Below are 20,163 nucleotides of genomic sequence, written 5' to 3' on the forward strand. Positions count from 1 at the left end.
TGGAAATATCTGAAGGCTGTCCGGGAGTGCGTCTGTGACTACGGGTCACATAACGGTGCCAGTGCAGCTCCACCACTGGTGCAGAAGGAGCGCATGCTGCAGGATTTCCTCCCGGTGAAGCGAATGCTTGCAGGATTCGGAAATCCCACGTTCAGAGAGTCTGGTAATTCCAGTCTCCAGTGTGGCAGCAGAGCGCGGCGGGTTCAGCCTTCAACAAAATGAAAACGGCCGTGAGAAGTCGTCCGTCTGAGGCAAAGACTACGGGACTGTTCTGTAGGCTATATTAATTATTTAAAAAATACAAACACACACACAACTGGCCGGGCACTGCCACCGTGTGTGCCGCTGTCTCAGTCCAAAAGTCAAAATTTAGCTATTGAAAAAGAGATCAATGTAACTAAATAATTTCCAAAATTCCCAACATGTATTTGTCTAATGAAATATTCTGCTGTAGCTTATTAACAGACACTCTACGCTTCATTCAAAAAACTCAATAGAAGCTTTGAATGTAGGTAGTGCTTACAGCCCTCGTGGCTTGGTCCGGTCCACTTAGTTTGTTTCCCGTTTACAGAGCGAGGGCTGTGTATCATTAACACTGGATTTTTTTCCAGCGCAAACACAGAAGAAACATATAGCGGACTGTGAAGCAATTGCTGAATTTGACAAAGTGTAGGCCTGGATTAGAATCACAGACACTTTTAATTGGCATATGTCTTATTATCATTAAAAATGAAGATACAAGGGTGCCTGGTTAGCTCAGTCGGTAGAGCGGGCGCCCATGTATGGCCAAGGCTCAGGCCTAGCCGCGGTGGACCCGGGTTCCGCATGTCATCTCTCTCTCTCCCCCTTTCCAAGACTCTATCCACTGTCCTATCAATAAATGCTTAAAAATGCCCCCCAAAAACAATAATTTAAAAAAAAAAAAAATGAAGATACAAAATAACGGGCAATAATAGATATATTGGGATAAAGGCAAAAAGGAAATCAGTCTCCAAATTTAATAAAACTACATAAATGTATTTACTGAATTTTCCAGCAATCCATCCAATAGCTGTTGAGACATTTTACTAAAAAACCCAAATGTCAACCTCACAGTGGCATTAAGGGAAAGATCAGGGGTGATTTTATAGACTGGATAATTTAACCAATTAGTTGGTAAAATAATCAACAAATAATGAAATGATGAAATAAGCATTGGTTGCATTGCAGTAGCATATAAGTTCATATTTTCAAAAGGTGATTCTTAGTTATTTATCAGGTATTGAAATTGGCTGTATGATTGAATATAGCAGAGAGAAGCTGATGGGACACAGGGGCACAGTGCTTTATGTCTAGCCCAGATCAGGAGTAAGACTAAAGACAGGAGCGAGTGTTTCCCGGTGCAGGGGGGGGCTGATCTACAGCGTGTTGGCTGCGTGTAGGGGCAGGCTGCGCAGCGCGGCGGTGGCGGCAGCCGGCGCACGGCACTATTGATTGGGCTCCACAGGCTGAGACCAGCCAATTCAGAGCACCAGTGAGCCGAGACCGATTGGGCCTCCTGAGTTACAAAATCCCACAGCTCTTCTTCTCTCATCTGCCAAAAAAAAAGAGTATTTCTCATTCCCCAGGCAAATGTTTTTCGAAGAGAAAGTTTTAGATTTTAGGGTTTAAAAAGACTAGAGGAATTGTGTGACTTTGCTTGAGTCGCTGTTATTGTGATGATAAAAGCACCCTTGTTGTTGTAATAGCACCTGATTCGATTCGATTTGATACTGTTATCAGCTCATTAAATGTGCTTTATCAGTTGTTATAAGCCTCATAGATGTGGGTCAGTAGGGGCCTCTCACACCTACTATGTTGTAAAAGTGAAAGCGAAACTTAAAAGCAACAGCTAGAGGTCACGCCCATGTGAATCGATGATAAAACCTACTAATGGGTATAGCAGGCCCTTTCTGACCCGCATCTATGAGGCTGATAACCACTGATAACGCTCATTTAATGACCTGATAACAGTCTTACCAGCTGGTAAGAGAACCATTCAGAACTTTCAGCATATTGTTGAGCAGCACAAATTAAGACTAACTTGATCTTATACTTGAAGATCCAAGGACTTTAAGGCAGTGATTCTCAAAGTTTTCAGATTCATTCATTTAAATCATCATGATATATATATTTTTATACAAAAGGCTTCATAGTTCAACAAATAATATTTTCATTTTTAAATCTACAGTATAATAGTTAATAAATTACGTTCTAATCTAACAAATCTATAGCTCTTAGAATCTGCAAATATGTTTAATACATGTCTAATATCTTTCTAGTACATTTCTCTTGTGTTGTTCTTTCACATAACTAAGACTATAGAAGTGTAAAAAATAGGCTGCGTTAAATTATTCCAAGGGACATACATGAGGGGCTCTTCGGCATATTCTGTATCTAGTAAGGGGTCCTTGGCTGAAAAAAGATTGATAAGCTCTGCTTTAAAGACTATTGGAAAACCTGTGGTCGAGACTTACTGATCAAATGACTGGTTTAATTTGAAGGAGAGATCGCTGGTAGTGATGCACCTCTGCAGTCTTTCTTAGCTTTTTGGAGCCTTTTAGCATCTTTTAACACAATTTTGTTTTGGATTTACGGCCCACAAACTCTCTTCACCTTTTCTTCCAACAGTAGCAGTAGCAGTAGGCTGTTTCCATCGGAAAAAAGCTCTGATAAACTGACTTAACGTTATTGTGCCACAAACAAACATAGAATTTAGCATTTAGCAAGCTAAAGATCTAAATGGTAAACAGAGAAAGGGCAGATCTGACGTCCAAATTATTGCTTACTTATTAATGCTTACTCCATGTCTGCTTGATGTGTAAATAGGCAATTATTTGCTAACACGTTAGATAGAACACCGTTATAACGCTTTTGTGTTTTTAGCTTCTTTTGCTTCCTACAAGCGGCCAAAAATCAATTGATGCAGCTTTAAAAAACAGCATGGTTAAACTGTTATACCTTAAGACTTTAGTTTGGCCTCCTGCTAAAGTTTAATGGGTGTGAATGTTTGTGTGTGTGTTTGTTCAGGTACGGTAAGCTGTTGCCATCGCTCCAGACCAGGCAGTTTTCAGCAGCTACAGGGCTGAGCCGAATGCTGATCATCCTCGGGGTGATCGAACCGACTCTTAAAGGCGAAAACGTCTCAGAGGAGGTTGTCCAGCGCCAGGTCAGGCTAATGCACACTCACGCACACACATACACACAGATACACACACATTACAATGAAGTATGCCCCAAAGCCTGTGACACAGATTGTTCAAGTAATTAAAAAGAAAAAAATAGGGCTGTCAAAGTTAACGTTATAATAACACGTTAACGCAAATTCATTTCAACACCGCTAATTCTTTAGCGCAACTTGTGATTTTTAGGTTGTAGCGGGCTCAGTTTTAAAGTGAGAGTGAAGATACTGGCATCATATGAAACTAGAAAAAAAACTAAGGAATCCATCGGTACCAACCATGTCATATCTGCTTGTCGTGAAGGAGGCTAAATTACCCTTCAAACTTACACTAAATTTTGGCGAAGAAAAACTGTCATGTCCATTTTCAAAGGGGTCCTTTGACCTCCAGATATGTGAATGAAAATGGGTTCTATGGGTACCCACGAGTCTCCCCTTTACAGACATGCCCACTTTATGATAATCACATGCAGTTTGGGGCAAGTCATAGTCAAGGCAGCACACTGATACACTAACAGCTGTTGTTGCCTGTTGGGCTGCAGTTTGCCACGTTATGATTTGAGCATATTGTTTTATGCTAAATGCAGTACCTGTGAGGGTTTCTGGACAATATTTGTCATTGTTTTGTTTTATTAATTGATTTCCAATAATAAATATATACATACATTTGCATAAAGGAAGCACATTTTCCCACTCCCATGTTGATCATAGTAAATACTTGACAAATCTCCCTTTAAAGTATTTTTTGAACATATAAAAAAATGTGTGATTAATATGTGATTGATCGTGATTAACTATGGACAATCATTAGATTAATCGCGGTTAAATATTTTAAGCGATTGACAGCCCTAGAACCGCAGACCACAGCAGTTCTTGGGCGATTTAGAGGTGATAAATATAACAAGTCATCAGGGTAGAGAGGTGCTGTCACACCACAGATGACATTTCTATAGTCTGAAGACTATACTTTTAGTGTTCCTCTGCTCAGACAATTTCTGGGCTTGTCATTAACCTAATTGAGAACATGATGGAAAAAAGTGATATATGTTTCAGGCATTTTTAAATCTTTCCTCTACTACAGCCACAGGATGGTGCTAGTGCGAGAATAATTATGTCTCCTCCTCAGCAGAGATACGAGTGGGTGATGATTGCAGAGGCGTTTTGTCTCCGTATTGTCAGAGACTGTGCATTTGGCACATGACGCCGAGACGTCACTTTTAAAATAAATGAAAATTGAACCCGTTCCTGGAGCTGACGTGACGCTGCAATTGCACTGTATCTCCTGACGCCTGCTATATTGTAAACTCAGCCTTTTGACAGGTCATACAGGCTGTGAGGAAAAAGGCTGTTAATATAAGCTACACACTTTTTTTGCTGTGTGTTGCAGATGAAGTTTCTCTACAGGAAAGTGTTTTTTTTTTATTTATTTTGCACTCTGTCCACACTCTGATCTGCTGTGAATCTGTTTTTAAAAAACACATACAGTGCTGACACGTCTGCCTGCCATGAAGTCCTGTAGTCATTTTTTTTTACTTGCAATGGAAAACATCTTAGGCAGAGGGGTAGTAATGGATTCTGGTGATGAACAACAACCAATGTCTTTGGTAACATGGGATAATGCTCTGTATAGAGTGACACCTTATTATAGCAGGGAAACAAACACTCATGTAGGGTGCATTAGGGACGTGGAGAAGGAGAGATTATAGCAGGAAAGCTAATTTAGTAGCTGTTTATTGCATTTAAACCATACTGTCCTACTTCAAATTCTCTTTTTTTTTTTTTTTTGGAGAAACGACTTTAGTGACCCTCTGTGAACACTCTGACATCTCTAACATCCGTCGAGCATTACATTTTAGCTGCAGCTGTCTCGTGTGATGCGATGACGCCTGCCTCGGGATGAATGCGAGCGGTTCGTTAAGACGCCTTGTTCTCTGCTGCCAGCCACCCACGATTTGATGGCAGTAGTGATGGGGGACCTATTTCAGCTTTTCAAGTATTACAGTTGTTGCCAAGGAGATAAGGACATCATTGTGCTGGGATTCTCCAAGGACAGAGAAAGGTTTTGCAGACAGGCTAGTGAAGGTTATAGCACGCACACACACACACACACACACACACACAGACAGACACATTCACAAGCTCGCCGGACTCAATAGAGCATGCAGTCCATTTCTCAAGGGCATGTTCTGTAACCATCGCTTAATTGAACTGGAGCAGAATTGTTTGCTGCTACTGTATGTTAACGGCACCAAAGCTATCTGGTCTCATCACATGTCGGCGATAGATACAGTTAAAGGGGGATTCTACTCAGTTTGAGAATTCACATCAGGCAGCCAGCTACCTCCGGGTCTAAAAAGTGAAGCCAGTGTTGAAGTGCCTTAAATTTGCATTTTATCTAACAGCCAGCAGGGGGCGACTCCTCTGGTTGCAAAAAGAAGTCTGATTGTATAGAAGTCTATGAGAAAACGAGCCTACTTCTCACTTGATTTATTACCTTAGTAAACATTTTAAACATGAGTTTATGGTCTCAATCGCTAGTTTCAAGTCTTCTTCAATACAGCATGATGTTCATTTAGTAAATTATGGTCCCATTTAGAGTCAGATAGACCATAAAGCAGGGGATGCTTTAGGGCGTGGCTACCTTGTGATTGACAGGTCGCTACCACGGCGTTGTCCAGTCTGGGAGTTGTCTGTGTTTTCGTCTTAGAACTTTAACCCTTTCACAGTGTGTTTTCAGTTCATAAATTTAATTGTAACCTTTTTGGTCTCCTAAAAATGTCTTATTCAGTGTTCGGTTGTACTTAGCTCCACCCTCTAGTGTCATTTCTGGTTGCAAAAAGCCAAGATGGTGACGGCCAAAATGCCGAACTCGAGGCTTCAAGACTGCAGTCTACAAACCAATGGGTGACGTCAAGGTGACTACGTCCAGTTCTTATATGCAGTCTATGAGTCACATATTTCCCGGTAGCGTGGTGAACTTTCCCTGCCCTGAGCCGGAGAATCAGACAACTAACACTGAGATTTACAATGTCATATCAGTATTCTGTCTGGAGCTGCTTCATTGAATGAGCCGGGCACACAGACTTCAGTGCATTCAAATTGGCTTGTAGTTCTTTTCCAAATCATCTTGGAAATGCAAATGTTGAAGTTCGAGTGTTAACGTCTCTCCTGGCATTGGAAGACGTTCAGCAGTTCTGGCTCAGGGATTCAATCAGAGTAGGATCATACTGTAAGTGCAGTTATAATAAATGATATGGGGGGAGGGGGGGCTGTTCTAAAGATCTTGCTTACAACACATACACACAACTGTTCAAATCTCATGTCTGTCCAATTTTGGAATGACGCTGCAATCATCTGGGGTGGTTGTAGACGAGCAAAAAGCGATAATGTGCAAAACGGAGCTATGCTTTTGTTTTTTGGATGTGCATGCTGTCAGTATGTGGTGCTGATATGTGTGAAGTTAGGCAAAAGGGTGGCATACTGTGACTGTGGAATAGCTCGATTTAACACTTCTGCCAGTAGACTCACTAAACAAAGCTTTTATTGGGATTGCTCAAATAACTATCCATGGAGTTATTCTCTGAATTTGTTTTTCATTGTTTATACAGTATATGAAAATAACAAGTTGCCTTGTAGTGTAAGTTATGGTAATGTTCTGCTATTTGAAAATGATAAATGAAAATGGTCATTTGTTATTAAGCACACTCAACATGGCCAGACCTCAGAGGTCTATTTGTGCTCAGTTAAGATTTGCTTTCCTCCCTTCTGTGGAAACTGGACGCTTCCATTCAGTCCCAGAGGAGGACAGAGAGTGTCCCCTGTGTGATTTGGATGAGAATGAAATACATTTTAGATTCTGCTGTCCTTTTTATTATGATGTTTGAGTTAAAGCTGCTGTCAGTAACTTTCAGCAAATATGATAAGAAGTCATTTTTTTATAAAACTGTCACCATATCCTGACAGTAATACAGGAGACAGATAATCTGAAAAAGTCATGTTCCTCTGTGTCCTCCTGTGCTCCTAATGGCACAGGACATGTTTAATCACCTGAAATTCAGCATTGTTGCGTTCTTCTTACCTTAGGATGAGCCGTTTATATCTACATACGGAGCGGGTCCTCTTCACGGGGCCGGCCGCCATGTTTCTACAGTAGCCCAGAATGGACAAACCAAACACTGGCTCTAGATACATCCGCGTTTTCACGCGTCAGCCACTGTTGTTCTCTAAAACACTTGGCACGCGGTAGAAGTTTCAGTTGGTTGCAATCCACAACCTCACCACTAGATGCCACCAAATCCTACACACTGCACCTTTAAGTTTACATCTGGTACAATGTGTATGAACACATGTTGTTGTTCTCTTGCCTCTGAAGGTATTGTAAGTAGTGTCTTGTAAACCTTTAGGTGTATGACACTTGAATAAACAAAAAATCATTCATTCATTTCATATTTTGTGACTTATTTTCTCTCTCTCTGTCTCTTATAGAAATACCTACTCAGTAACCCTGCCCACCAGAGCAGCGCTGTGGATGAGCATTACTTTTTGAATGAGAGTGCAGCTCAAGTAAGGTATGGTAACACTTTGTGTCATGATGTTCTGGATGGGTTTGCCATGTGCATGTTTAATGTGGAAGTCAAAATGAACATTGAAATATGAAACAACGTTTTGTTGCTTTTAAAGGGATATCACAAAGTTTAAGCCGCTCTCCAGCAGGACGTCAGTGAGCATGATCACTGGGGATTCCTTTGACCAGCAAATCCCAGAACATCTAAACCAGGTGAGAATGTTTACTGAAGCTGCACAACTCCACCATGCATTATTAACTCAATAGTACTGTAGTACCGGACGGTTGTGTACAACCTATAATAAATCATCTTTTTCCTTGCACCAGATGGTAGCTAAGCTTCAAAAGAAGTTTCTGGAGGAGTGCTACCCATCAGCCAATCACATTCACATAAAAGGAGCAGACCGGCGAATGATCTACAAGAAGCCATCTGCCATCAGCCAGCACCTGAGGAAGCTAGTCAACCAGCGACAAGCCAAACAGCAGAGCGAGTGACCCATGGCCAACATGTAACAATACACCAGACATGGACAGGGGTAATCATTGAATATGTTTTAAATATTCAGTAAAAAGTTATCTTTTTACCTTTTCCCTGCAGCAATCAGTAGAGATTGTGTGTACATGTCTGGTAAGGTTCATCAAGAAGAACATTTTTTTTTTTTTTTTTTGCACAGCTCTGCTTCATTGGAAGCTCTTAAACTGAAAATAACTGGGGGGGTTATTCAGTGTGGTGAAATATTTGCTGTCTTAGAGTCAGAAAATCTTATCTTTCAAGTTGTTTTTTCAGTCTCTTTACCTGATTGGCCGGAGACAAAAATTAATACATTACGCCTTATCAATGTAAAGGCCACACACGTCACTGCTCAACCCGATACAGTTTTATCTCGTTCAGTTCTGTCTTAATATTCTGCCTTGTTATAGCCGCGGGGAAAGGTACATTGAGTTCCTCTCTCCTCTCTGTTCCGTCAGTCCAGTCATTTGTTACTTGCATATAATTGCGTTACATCACCACCACATGTAGACCTCTATCTTGCATTGATTTGATTCATTTTATAATTTGCCAACAGATGAGTCCGGCCTGCATTATACTTTTTTTTGCCTATACTTTTGCGTCTAACTGTACTGTACTTGTGGCAAACATGATTGATGGGTGTACAGTAGTGTGAAAGAAAGACCAGACAGCATTGGTTTATCCTGAGGATTTAAGTTTAATTATGACACCACATCAAAATAAAAATTTCCAACAGATCTGGAATTTAATTCCATCCATATACATGCATAGCAACAACGTTTTAAGAAACATTTTCTCCCATAATCAGGACATTGGAATGATCATTTTACATCAGTATCCCCACTGACCTCCCACCCATCTTGTTCATCGGCAATAAATTTAATTCTTGTACAACTTCATTTTTTTTCCCTATGGGGTTACAAATAATTATATGCACAGTCCCCCGTTTCATAATACTGCTTTCAGTAATGTTCCCTCATTTACAAAGTATTGCATTGAGAGCAAATTTCAAAAAGGGAGACCAAAGTGTATCATCAAACAGAAATACGAGTACTATACAAGAATGCTGCCATCCTCATGAAAACATCCACATCTGAGTTGAAGAAAAGAGACAGGGACAAACAGCCACATATGTATGCAAAGCCATGTGTATATGCCAAAATGTGAGATGCAGGGTTGTGCCTGGTTATCACCCCCAAATGGTGATTTCTTTAAGGCAAACAAGTCATTAGTAGCAATCTGCACGTGACATTTAGGGCATATACAGAAACTGGTACAGCAAATAAGAATACACAAGTGCCTCAGTAGCTATTTTTGTGTCTAAAATGCATCTCATTTTTGTATTGTCTATTTGTTTCATTGAGCCTACACTACAGTGTAAACAATATGTGTGCTACACAAGAATGACTATACAATAACATTACAAACAACTCTGATATAAATTTCATTTTGAATTTAAATTAAGATCACTACTCCTATTAATACTGATTGTAAAATAAATTAATGTGAAAGTGGCACCAATATTATTCTTGATTCATTTTTCTTTTTTCTTTTTCTTTTTTAACCAATGGTTTTGCATTTTTAAGTCTTTAAAACGATGAAAGAAGAAGCTTCTCTTGATTGTCCACAAGCAGCGTTTAGCACTGCATGATGCACTATTCCAGACACAACAGTGTACCAAAACAAAGGAGAAAAAAGGGGTAAAAGTCGGGGGGGGGCGGGGGCGGAGAAGGGGGAAAGGTGTGGGAGGGAGAAGAAGACCATGTCTTCTCAACTTATTTTACATGCTCTGCAGCATGTGATGAACAGTAAAACTTCTTATGGGTAATAAAGTTTGACAGGTTGTTGAACTGGATATCACAGAGGCGGCAGTACTTGCCACTTCCAGAGCCGTTCACGCCTTTGTTGGCTGTGGGCGGTGCCTCCTCGTTTGGAGACTTGGACGAAGGCGACATGTTCTCGTTGGAGTCGGCCTGGTTCTCAGTGGCCCACGTTGGTGAGGGATTGGGGGGTTGGCCGTCTGGCTGGGGCTGATTCTCCTGCTGCGGCGGAGCTGTGCCTGAACGCTCCTCGGGCTTGTGCCCCCCGTTGACGATGACCATGCCCCGGTTTTTGGGCAGTAGGGGAAGAGGCTCCTTGCCAGGGTGGGGGCAGCCATTAGCAGCAGGCTGTTGGGCCTGCTCTCTGCTTGTTCCTGTCTCTCCTCCTCCTCCTCCTCCTCCTCCTCCTGCGCCTCCTCCCCCGTTAACGCTCTGCTCCTGCTCGCTCCCCTCTCCCTGCACCACCGGTCCCCCAGTCACATAATCGGTTGGCTTTATCCCAAAATACGGCGATATTTGCTCGGGACCTTTCATCTTCTTTATTGCTCCGGGATAAAGGCAGTGGGGCAGAAACATATTCTTGTTCTCGTCTTTTGATGGGATGAGCTGGGGCTCAGCAAAAGTCTTGAGTCCCGACACAGACCCCAGGTGAGGGGGGAACATGCCTCCATTCTGCACCATCACCTTCCCGTTGCCATTCTTCTCACATTTGCCTGGGCTCTTATCGTAGACGTCATCGGGGCTGTTATTGCCTTCACTCTTCACATCTGGGAACATGGTCGGCTCCAGGCTGCCAGTCTCATTGTGTTGTTGCGGCTGTTGTTGCTGAGCGGCGGCGGCGGCGGCAGCAGCGGCGGCGGCTGTTGCAGGGCAAAAGTTCTGTTTGTGCGCCAGGTAGTTCTCCACTTTGTTAAAACTTATCTTGCACACTGCACATTCGTGATAGTCCAACAGTCTTTTAGGGGAGCTACATGTCTTGTCGGAGACTGGCGAACACTTTTTGCTGAGATCAATGGGAGCGTCCAGCTCCTGCTGCTCCACCGTATTGCATTTGGGAGCCAGAATAGGTTTAGTGACAGTCAGAGAGGCCTCCAGGTGTTTGGGTACCATACCGGGGAAGATGTCACAGCGCGGGTGGAAGCGGTCCGCTAGGCTCTCTACAGCTTCCTGGGATGTGCAAGGGTTCATAGGAGGGACTCCGAGGAAACCTTGCTGACCCATAGGGGACCTCTGGTGGTCCTGGTCAGGGAGACACATCTCGTACATCTTCCTGCGCTTGCGGGCCCTTATGGTTCTCTGCATGGAGGGTACCTTGTTGCTGGACATGCGTTTCATGGGTGGGTCATGACGGGTTGCGCAGTAGTACTGCTTGTGGACCATGAAGGTCTCGTGGCGGCTGAAGGTGATATTGCAGGCTTCGCAAGTCGTCTTGTTTGGGTCATTGTCACTTTCCACCAAACCCGTAGTGGGGTTTTTTTCCCTCAATCGGCTTTCCATTCAGCCTCTCCTCAGCCCCAGTTGGGGTAGAGACCTTCTTCACCTGTCCTGCTAGATCCTTATCGGGCCCTTTAGCCCCAGCATTGATCATGTCCAACACATTGGAGTTCAGACAGCCAGACGCCAAGAGGTGGTTTTCGGCTTCCGTAGGGTGGCAGCTGGTCAACATGCTAACAGAACTGTGACCACTGTTGGGGCTCACCGCCTCGGGAACCTTATCTGAGAGGGCGGAGAAGTCGGGGGACTTTGCCATGTGCTGCCAGCGGCTGTTACAGTAGTGCTTTTTGTGGACCAAATAGTTGTCCAGGTTGCTGAAGGTGATATTGCATTCGAAACAGGTGGCCCCTTTGGGCATAAGAGGACTGTAGATGACAGGGGGGTAGCTGTTCCCTCCATGGCGCAGCCTCCGGTGAACTAGCTCTGACATTTTAGCCAGAATCTCAGAAGCCTGCGGGACTACTGAAATGTCTTGGGAGAAAGCAAACTGAGACAAGAAGGGGCCCATGGGAAATGTAGGCATGTTATGCTGCACAGGGGAGGAGGCCAGCCGGGGGCTGGAGGGCTCAGACTTGATCCTAGTGTAAGAAAAACTGGCTTTGCTGCCTGGGTGGGCCTCTCCCTTCTGAACAGACAGCATGGGCTTCTTCTCAGCCTTGTCAGCCTCTCCGTCTGTGCTGGTCTCCTTGTTGAGGGCCCCTTTGGGACTTCCCAGCAGAGCATCCTTCCTGTTGGCCAGCTCAGCTCGGGCCTGCTGCTGCTGCTGCTGCTGCTGCTGCTGCTGCTGCTGGAGGCTTTCCTCAGGCCCCCTGGGGGAATGCTCGGTGCCGTCGCCTTCCCTGTGAAGTTTGCTGCCGTGCCCATGTAAGTCCTGATGCTGTAAGAGTTCCCTGTGGCTCTGGAAGCTGATATGGCAGTGATTGCATCTGAAGGCCGCCTGTGACAGGTGAGACATGATGTGATGCTGGAATGTAATAAGAGAATCTGCCGTGTAGTTACAGATTGTGCATTTCAAGCTGGTGCCAGGAGGGAGGCTCTCTTCCATTTTGACACCTGTGAAGGAGATAAAAGGGAGAAATGCTCAGAATCTCGCCTCCCACTTCTCCTTTAGAGTTAACTGTAGAAACCATCAAACGCTCATGCATTATGCCAAGCTTATTCCCATCCACTAGATATTTTTTTCGCTCAAGGATAAACTGTCAACTGTGCTAGCTGACAGCAGGATATGTATATTTTTGAAAAGGAATGACAGTCATTTTTCCAAACCTGTGCAAAACTCTGTCCTTTTTCAGACCCACTTTCTTTCAAAAATTAATTAATTAAAAGTAGCCATCTTCAAGAACCGTAATATAAAAAAAACAGTTGTGTGTTAAAGATCTCGGTTCTGTATAAACTCTTTGATCCATCACAAAGTCACTCACCACTGTGTGAGGTGCTCAAGTGCATTTCCAGGGCCCTGGCGCTGGAGAAGCTCTTGGTGCACTGTGGGAAGGGGCACATACTGGGCGTCTGATGGGGACCGCTGTCGTTCTCCTCCACGACCGTCTCTGGCTCCCTCTGTCGCCCGCTGCAATAGTACATCAGATGGGCCTGCAGGTTCCTCTCACTCCGAAACCAGATTCCACATGCCTTACAAGGGAAGATGTCCTCTGGAGGGACAAGGAGGTGGGGGACAAAGGGGACACGATATCAGGATATATACAGTACTTTCATATTTATGCATAAAGATAAAGCGCTCGCACACATGCATACTCCTCCTCTCTACTCCTACAGTTCTGACTCTCAAAGCCTGTGTTAAAAGGCTTTTCCACCAAATCCTCAGCTGCTGCATATCGCTGTGTTGCTACCACTCGGTTGGTGCCCTTTCTCAAGGGCAAACAAGAACACTGGACCATCTGCTTACAGAAGCCTCCCTGTCGAGCTGAACCCAGATAGCCCTCGCTAAGTAAACAAACACACTATTTGCATGAGGCGTGTATTTTGCAATTAACACGTTAGTTCGAGCCACAGTGTGTTTATGTGAACCCAAAACTTGAAGGTCGATGGCTCTTATCTCCAGTGCAGAGACTCATCTGGGTTAATCTACGCCCGGCGGAGACGACGCTCCTTGTTAAGCAGGTGACTGAGTGCAGGCTGCGGACTGGTGTGTGTGTGTGTGTGTGTGTGTGTGTGTGTGTGTGTGTGTGAGAGAGAGAGAGACAGAAAGAACAAGAGCATGCGATAGTGCGTGTCTAAACAAAAGCACGTCTCGTTCCAGCTCCCGTGTGCGTGCACAGACACTCACTGTTGACGATGGCAGTGGGCAGGATGGACGCCATGGCGGCCTGCTGTGGCAGGAGCTGGATGCTGTCCAGCAGCCTGGCCGGGTACATGCCCTCGCTCAGAGACATGTGGTTCACCGCCTGCAGACGCGAGTCAAAGTCCACCGCGAACGCCACCAGCTCCTCGCCCTCCATCATGTTCTTGGTGGTGGTGCACCATAGTTGACCACCTGGACAAAACAGAGATAGAGGAGACATGTAAGTGCTTGCTGCCAGAGAGGGAAAAAGCTCTGCTGCATGTGACACATGAGTAATTCTGGACTTAAATGTCAGGGCATTACGCAACATAAGAAATTATATTTGTGTGCGCCTTCGGTGGCGTGCACTACATCTCAAAGGCTCAGTATTTCAACAGCATGTTGCATAACAGTATGCAGTTGAAACCGGAGAGTGAAATTGCGTTTGTGGACCTCACAGCAATGAAAAATGACATTTCAGCGGCAACATGTCTTTCCAAAAATCAGTGCCCACATTACTCTGAACAATGGACAGAGGATGCTGTCAACGGTTTTCATATTTTTTTCTGTAGTTCCAATAAAAAGTGTTCACAGTGAGGTCTGTAGACAGAGACACTGCTTCTGGAAGGACTCACTGCTTTCTAACTTTTTAAATGTCAAATCTTTCAATGCTATGAGTCAACAGTTCCTATGATATCTTACGAAAAGTTATTCCTCATTCTTCGTGCGCTTTCCTGCGAATGTCCAGCAACATGTGTCCATTTCCGCTCGTTACATGCATACAGTCTTTGTAAAATAAACTTTCGTCTTCCTAGGAAACAGCTTGGTTAGGTTTAGGCAACAAAACTAGTTGGGCCGTCCCCTTCTCAACATCCAATAATCACCTCAACAAACAAATAAAGGTCAATATATGGCTTGAGATCGCCCAGCAGCTAGGATACAATGAGGATGGTAATGTAGCTGATATGGACTTGCTAATGTTATACGTTGGGCACAGAACGGGGCTAGCAACAACAGCTAGCGTTAGCATCAAATTTGGGGTACAATTAGTTTAGGTATTGTTTAGTTAACGTTAGCAGCTCAGACATTCTCCGTCTGGATGCGTTTTTGTTGTGTGGAGTGAACACAGCACTATAGGAGGAAACTCATCGGGCCTCATTGCAAAAAATGTAACACAGCAACGCGGATAATTCGCACTGGACCCGGTCTGCATAGCGAAAAATTTGCATGCATTCCTGCACCGCATTTTCGCATCGCACTGGTGAGAAAGGGTTTTTAGGCAACAAAACTACTTGGTTAGGTTTAGGAAAAGATCGTGGTTTGGGTTAAAATAACTACGGAAGTGGTAACGTAAGTATGGATGTTACGTGACACAACAACATTGACTTCTGGTTTCACACAAAAGGGTACAAACATCGGTCTCCTGGGTTGTTTTTTTTACCCACTCATCCACCCCGAACTCCTCCCTATGCGGCGTTTGTTGCTCTTTATACTTCCTGATTAAGTGGATTACATATGAATTGATTTCGTGGGATAAATACGAATTACAGTATAATTACTTTTTCGTAGGTATAGTGCGAGAACAGCCTGTATGAGCACTACAAATGAAATTCCATTTACCTCCATTGTTTTGGCGTGGAGGCAGAAACCAAATAAAACCAAAATTATACCAGCAAAGACACATGAGAAAATATGTTTTTGTAAATTGGGTGAACAAACCTTTTAAAAGGTAATTTCTTTCTTTTTACTGCCACTCAAATGTCTTTTTTAGGGTACTAGCGCTCATACCCAGAAGCAATGCAAACCTCGGCTGGGGTAAACTGTAGCCTACAGTGCTGTTGTCAGCTGCAACACTGAGACAGGTCCTTCATATTATTAGATTGTTGTGTTTTGGGATTAAGCATTCCTCTGAAATCTTCTGAACATATTCATTAAGTCAGAGAAAGGGGGGGATAAGAGGGGAGGGGGGGGCAGGAGGAAGGAAGGAAGGGGGAGAGAGTGAAGGTTTTAGCTTAGATAATATTTATCTCAGCACATGACAGGCTTTTCAGCTGCACTTCATTTTCCATTGAAGAGATTAAAGTTTTTAATATGACTATTTACAGAAATCTGGCCGGGGAGATAACAACAAACTATGATACGCTCCTGCTAAATGGCAGAATTAGGACATTGTTTCTGAGGAAAGCCGGACAATTAATTAAAGCACGCTGTTAGCTTTCAAAGATGTGCAAACATGCCGACGGAGTGTCAGGCTGAGAGGGGGACATGTGATTTGAGCCCTGGCTGATGTGGAATAAAGAGAGTCCTGAGGAGAGGTGTGAAGGCTAGAAAAGCCCCCGCACATGTGGAACTGCTGATTACTCGTGTTTACACGAAACCTACGAAGCACCAGGTTTAAAAGCACCCTGTAGACACGGTGAAGTACAGCTCTGTATGAGAACAATCCACTATTTTCTGTGGGTTTACCGGAAATGGGATGAAAACACAGCCACCGTGACTTTACACTATTACGCCGTGCTTTATGTATAAATCATTGTTAAGTTTCTCCAATGAATTGCCCCATTATTTTAATTCAAAATTGAATATTTCAGATTTCACATCGCTGTTTTGATTAAAACCTTCCTGGCCCTTCCTATCTGCTGGTGAAGCGCTGAAAATTAGACCAGCACAAACGTGTCAAAGGGAGTGAAATGGTATTAAAATATGCTATCTTTCAAAGTCCCATTTGTGTGCAGGCTTCCTCACCGTGAGCGTGTGTGTGTGTATGTGTGTGTGTCGGCGCGAACGTGTGCATGTCAGCGCCACTTTAAAGAGCAGTGCCTATCTGTCGGCCAATCTGCTGTGACGAGACACACACTTCAGGCCGCTCCACTTCATCGTTTTGATTCTGTCATACCACACACTGCCTGGAGAGGCCCCTTTGAATTTTTATCTCCTAATTAAAATAACAAAACTCCTCTCCACTGTCTGCCCAAGTTACCATCAAGGTAGATACAAACTGCCACCGACAATGGCGGGGAATATATCGCAGTCACAGCCACAAAAAAGTTTCTCTCCCCTGAATGGATCTTTTAGTTCAGACGCGCTCGGCTCACAAAGAGAATTGTGAACTATAGGCCCCCCGACGCTCAGATACAAATCAGTGTTTTTTTGGATCAATCCAAATCAAAGATACTGTGTGCTCTCCTCAGCTGAAATGAAGCAGATTAAATGTTTTTTACTGCATTTGTGACAGTGGAATATGCGCTCCGATTGCATCCCTCCAGCCAAGAATGCTACAGATCCATCTGTTGTGTGTGAGAATGCTGGAAGTGAGTTTTTAGGACTGCATGTCCCAGTTTTACTGAGCTGCACAAAACACCAAGGCAGCACTTGTTACAGTCACTCAACCAAGACAAGGTGGTAAGATACATGTGCTCAGGATGTGCTGCAGGATTATGCTTCAAACTACACTTAGGCTGTCATCACAATTAGAAATCAGAGCTGTTTCTCTCAGATTTGTGACAGTTCTTACTGCAATTGTGCGCATTATGCATCTATATTTTGACTGTTTTCTGAAATGCATCATGATCCCCGTGTAGCTTCATAAGTCATTTAGGAATCTGAGACTTGAATATACACAACTGTGCAGCCATGATATCTGCAAGTTTGCACACAAACAAATGCAAGTACCTGCACTGACTAATGCATGCAAACAACATCATTTACATGCACATATGGAGATGCGAGACAGCACAGAGGCGTCAGGTGGGCAACAGACAATATTCCAGGAATGAGCTCTCTCTAAAGATATACTGCAATACTCTGCAATACTCTCTTACTGCAATTGTGCACATTATGCATCTCTATTTTGACTGTTTTCTGAGATGCATCATGATCCCGTGTAGCTTCACATAAACCATTTAGGAATATAAAACTTAAAATGTGTGATTAACTGTGCAGCCATAACATCTGCAAGTTTGCACACAAACAAATGTAAGTACCTACAGTATGGTGCATGCATGCGCTGACCAATGCATGCAAACTATTGTGCAGAAACATGTCGTTTTCGTGCACATATGGAGATGCGAGGCATAGAAAACGGACAGCACATAGGTGTCAGGTGGGCAGCAGACAATATTCCACGAAGGAGCTCTCTCGAAAGATCGACTGTTTCATGACCGGTGATTTCAATCACAGAAGCACAACTGGTGGGGGTGGGCGGGTTAAGAGTAAAGATTGTGCTTTAAATTACACTTAGGTTGTCATGAGAATTAGAAATCATAGCTGTTTCTCTCGTATTTGTGACAGTTCTTACTGCAATTGTGCATTATACATCTATATTTTGACTGTTTTCTGAAATGCATCATGATCCTGTGTAGCTTCACATATCTAAAACATAAATATACAAATTAACTGCAGCCATGATATCTGCAAGTTTGCATACAAACAAATGTAAGCACCTACAGTGCATGCATGTACTGACTAATGCATGCAAATGACATGTCATTTTCTTGCACATATGGAGATGCGAGATAGAAAACTGACAGCACAGAGGCGTCAGGTGGGCAACAGACAATATTCCACGAAGGAGCTCTCTCTAAAGATTCTCCGTTTCATGACGGGTGATTTAAATCACAGAAACACAGGTAGCGCAGGGGGGGCGGGGGTCAAGAGTTAGAGCGAAAGACCAAAAGCGTTAAGTCGTGAAACTGGGGTAAAGGCTGGGGAAAAGTGCAGCTTGTGATTTGCACTTGTTTGCCTGCTAACTGTCTGCAGTGAGCCGCCTTTGTGCACTGGCCAATGCAGTTGGAATGAAGGCTATTGTCTAAATCCTCCTGCAGAGCACCTGATAAAAGAATAAAGAACTATGACATATTCTAAAAACAATGGAGGAATTAAGGGGAGACAATAGGCCAGCTGCCTCATTAAAACAATCAAAAACGGCATCCTGTACGTAGTCCAGATAATTAAAAACCACTGCTTCCTACGGTCTCTCAATACCATATCCACCGGCTCACTGAGGCCCTGAGACTATGGCTCCGCTGGCTAAATGCCCTCTTCCCTCTCTTCCCTTTGATTAATTCTTTATTTGAACACGCAGCTCAAGATGAACATATGAAGGAATTCATGAAACAAAATTATAATGCAAACCCTTTTTCCTTCCATAAGTACTTCTAAACTAATCAAATGTCTCAGGATGAATCACAGGGACTCGGGGTGCGCGTGTCGCCTCCCCTTTTGCCTAAAGCCCCGAGAGATTTCAAAGTGCAGGCATCACAGGGCAGTTTTTAATTTCCTCACTTTAAATGACTTTATAAGCAAACGGATGTGTACAGTATCTGTATATGTATGGAGGGAGGGAGGCAGGGAGAATAGAGCACGAGATACTTGAGCAGGAATAATTTTTTTTTTTTTTGGCTCCCTGCAAACCCGCTCCCACCGCCGCCATATCTTAATGAAGCCGCAAACAAATCTCTCATGCCTCGTGCGAAAAAGCTGAGAGACAACAAAGCGGCAGAAATAACAGAAGGGCCCGGATAATTAAACTGGCCTGAAGACAGGTATTCAAATGTTGGTGTGTAAACAGCACAACTCTTTAATAGTTTAGCTGTAAAATGCGTAGTTAAGCACATCAGCACTTGCCTCTCCCATCTGTCCAAACACATTACCGTTGCAGAGGCCATTACAGCGCTGGAGTACAGTCCCACTGCACCACAGCCACATATTATGGGAGGGGTTGAATGGGGCTTCTGGGGGGAACTAACGGCGGCCCGTTGGCGTTACCTGAACGCGTCGAGGGGGTCGCGTATAACGAAGCATCACGGTGCACTTTGAGAAACGGGAGAGGATTTTTAAAGAGCAAAAAGTTTCAAATCTCCATCTAATTTTCCTTTGTCAAGCCCCGGCGCTGATTTGTTCTTTCTGGTCAGTCTGCTCCTTTAAGTTCTCGTCTCCGTCTATTGGCTCTGCATGCACTAACTGCTGCTCTTAATTGTGAAGTGAGGCTAGCGGCGCCTGAAGCCACAGAGAAGGGGTTGTAATTAAAGACCTCTACTCTTCTTGTCTCCAAATCAGCTCCAACTCCTCCTGGTCAAACGGGAACAAGCTTCCTCGCACCTGCGAATATCAAGTAGCCTGCGTATTGGTGTTGTTAAACCACCACTTTATTCAGCCTTTTATCATATTAGTAATTCACAACTTCCCATCCCCTGGATCTTGTGAAAATATTTATCCCAAATTGCGGATGAACAATATCTGTATCTGCACCTGACAGCAGACGTTTTGTGCTGCGACGAAACAAAAGCTTCCTCATGA

The 20,163-nt window shown here is 43.8% G+C and overlaps 2 protein-coding genes across 2 annotated transcripts in view; one reads left to right on the top strand and one right to left on the bottom strand.

Moving 5' to 3' along the window:
- The window catches only part of si:dkey-122a22.2, a 29,135-nt gene extending 19,340 nt beyond the window's left edge, over positions 1 to 9,795 (top strand). Inside the window, exons 8-11 of the mRNA XM_037784427.1 lie at positions 3,049 to 3,187; positions 7,685 to 7,767; positions 7,880 to 7,976; positions 8,091 to 9,795. Of these exons, the coding sequence (XP_037640355.1) occupies positions 3,049 to 3,187; positions 7,685 to 7,767; positions 7,880 to 7,976; positions 8,091 to 8,258 (487 nt within the window). The 3' untranslated portion in view covers positions 8,259 to 9,795. The remainder of the gene's footprint in view (positions 1 to 3,048; positions 3,188 to 7,684; positions 7,768 to 7,879; positions 7,977 to 8,090) is intronic.
- Positions 9,780 to 20,163, bottom strand: part of zfpm2a (zinc finger protein, FOG family member 2a) — a 142,042-nt gene continuing 131,658 nt past the window's right edge. The window contains 4 exon segments of the mRNA XM_037784426.1: positions 9,780 to 11,573; positions 11,575 to 12,641; positions 13,010 to 13,237; positions 13,873 to 14,079. Of these exon segments, the coding sequence (XP_037640354.1) occupies positions 10,050 to 11,573; positions 11,575 to 12,641; positions 13,010 to 13,237; positions 13,873 to 14,079 (3,026 nt within the window). The 3' untranslated portion in view covers positions 9,780 to 10,049.

The sequence above is a fragment of the Sebastes umbrosus genome, chromosome 11 (genome assembly GCF_015220745.1).
Source record: "Sebastes umbrosus isolate fSebUmb1 chromosome 11, fSebUmb1.pri, whole genome shotgun sequence".
Lineage (NCBI taxonomy): Eukaryota > Metazoa > Chordata > Actinopteri > Perciformes > Sebastidae > Sebastes > Sebastes umbrosus.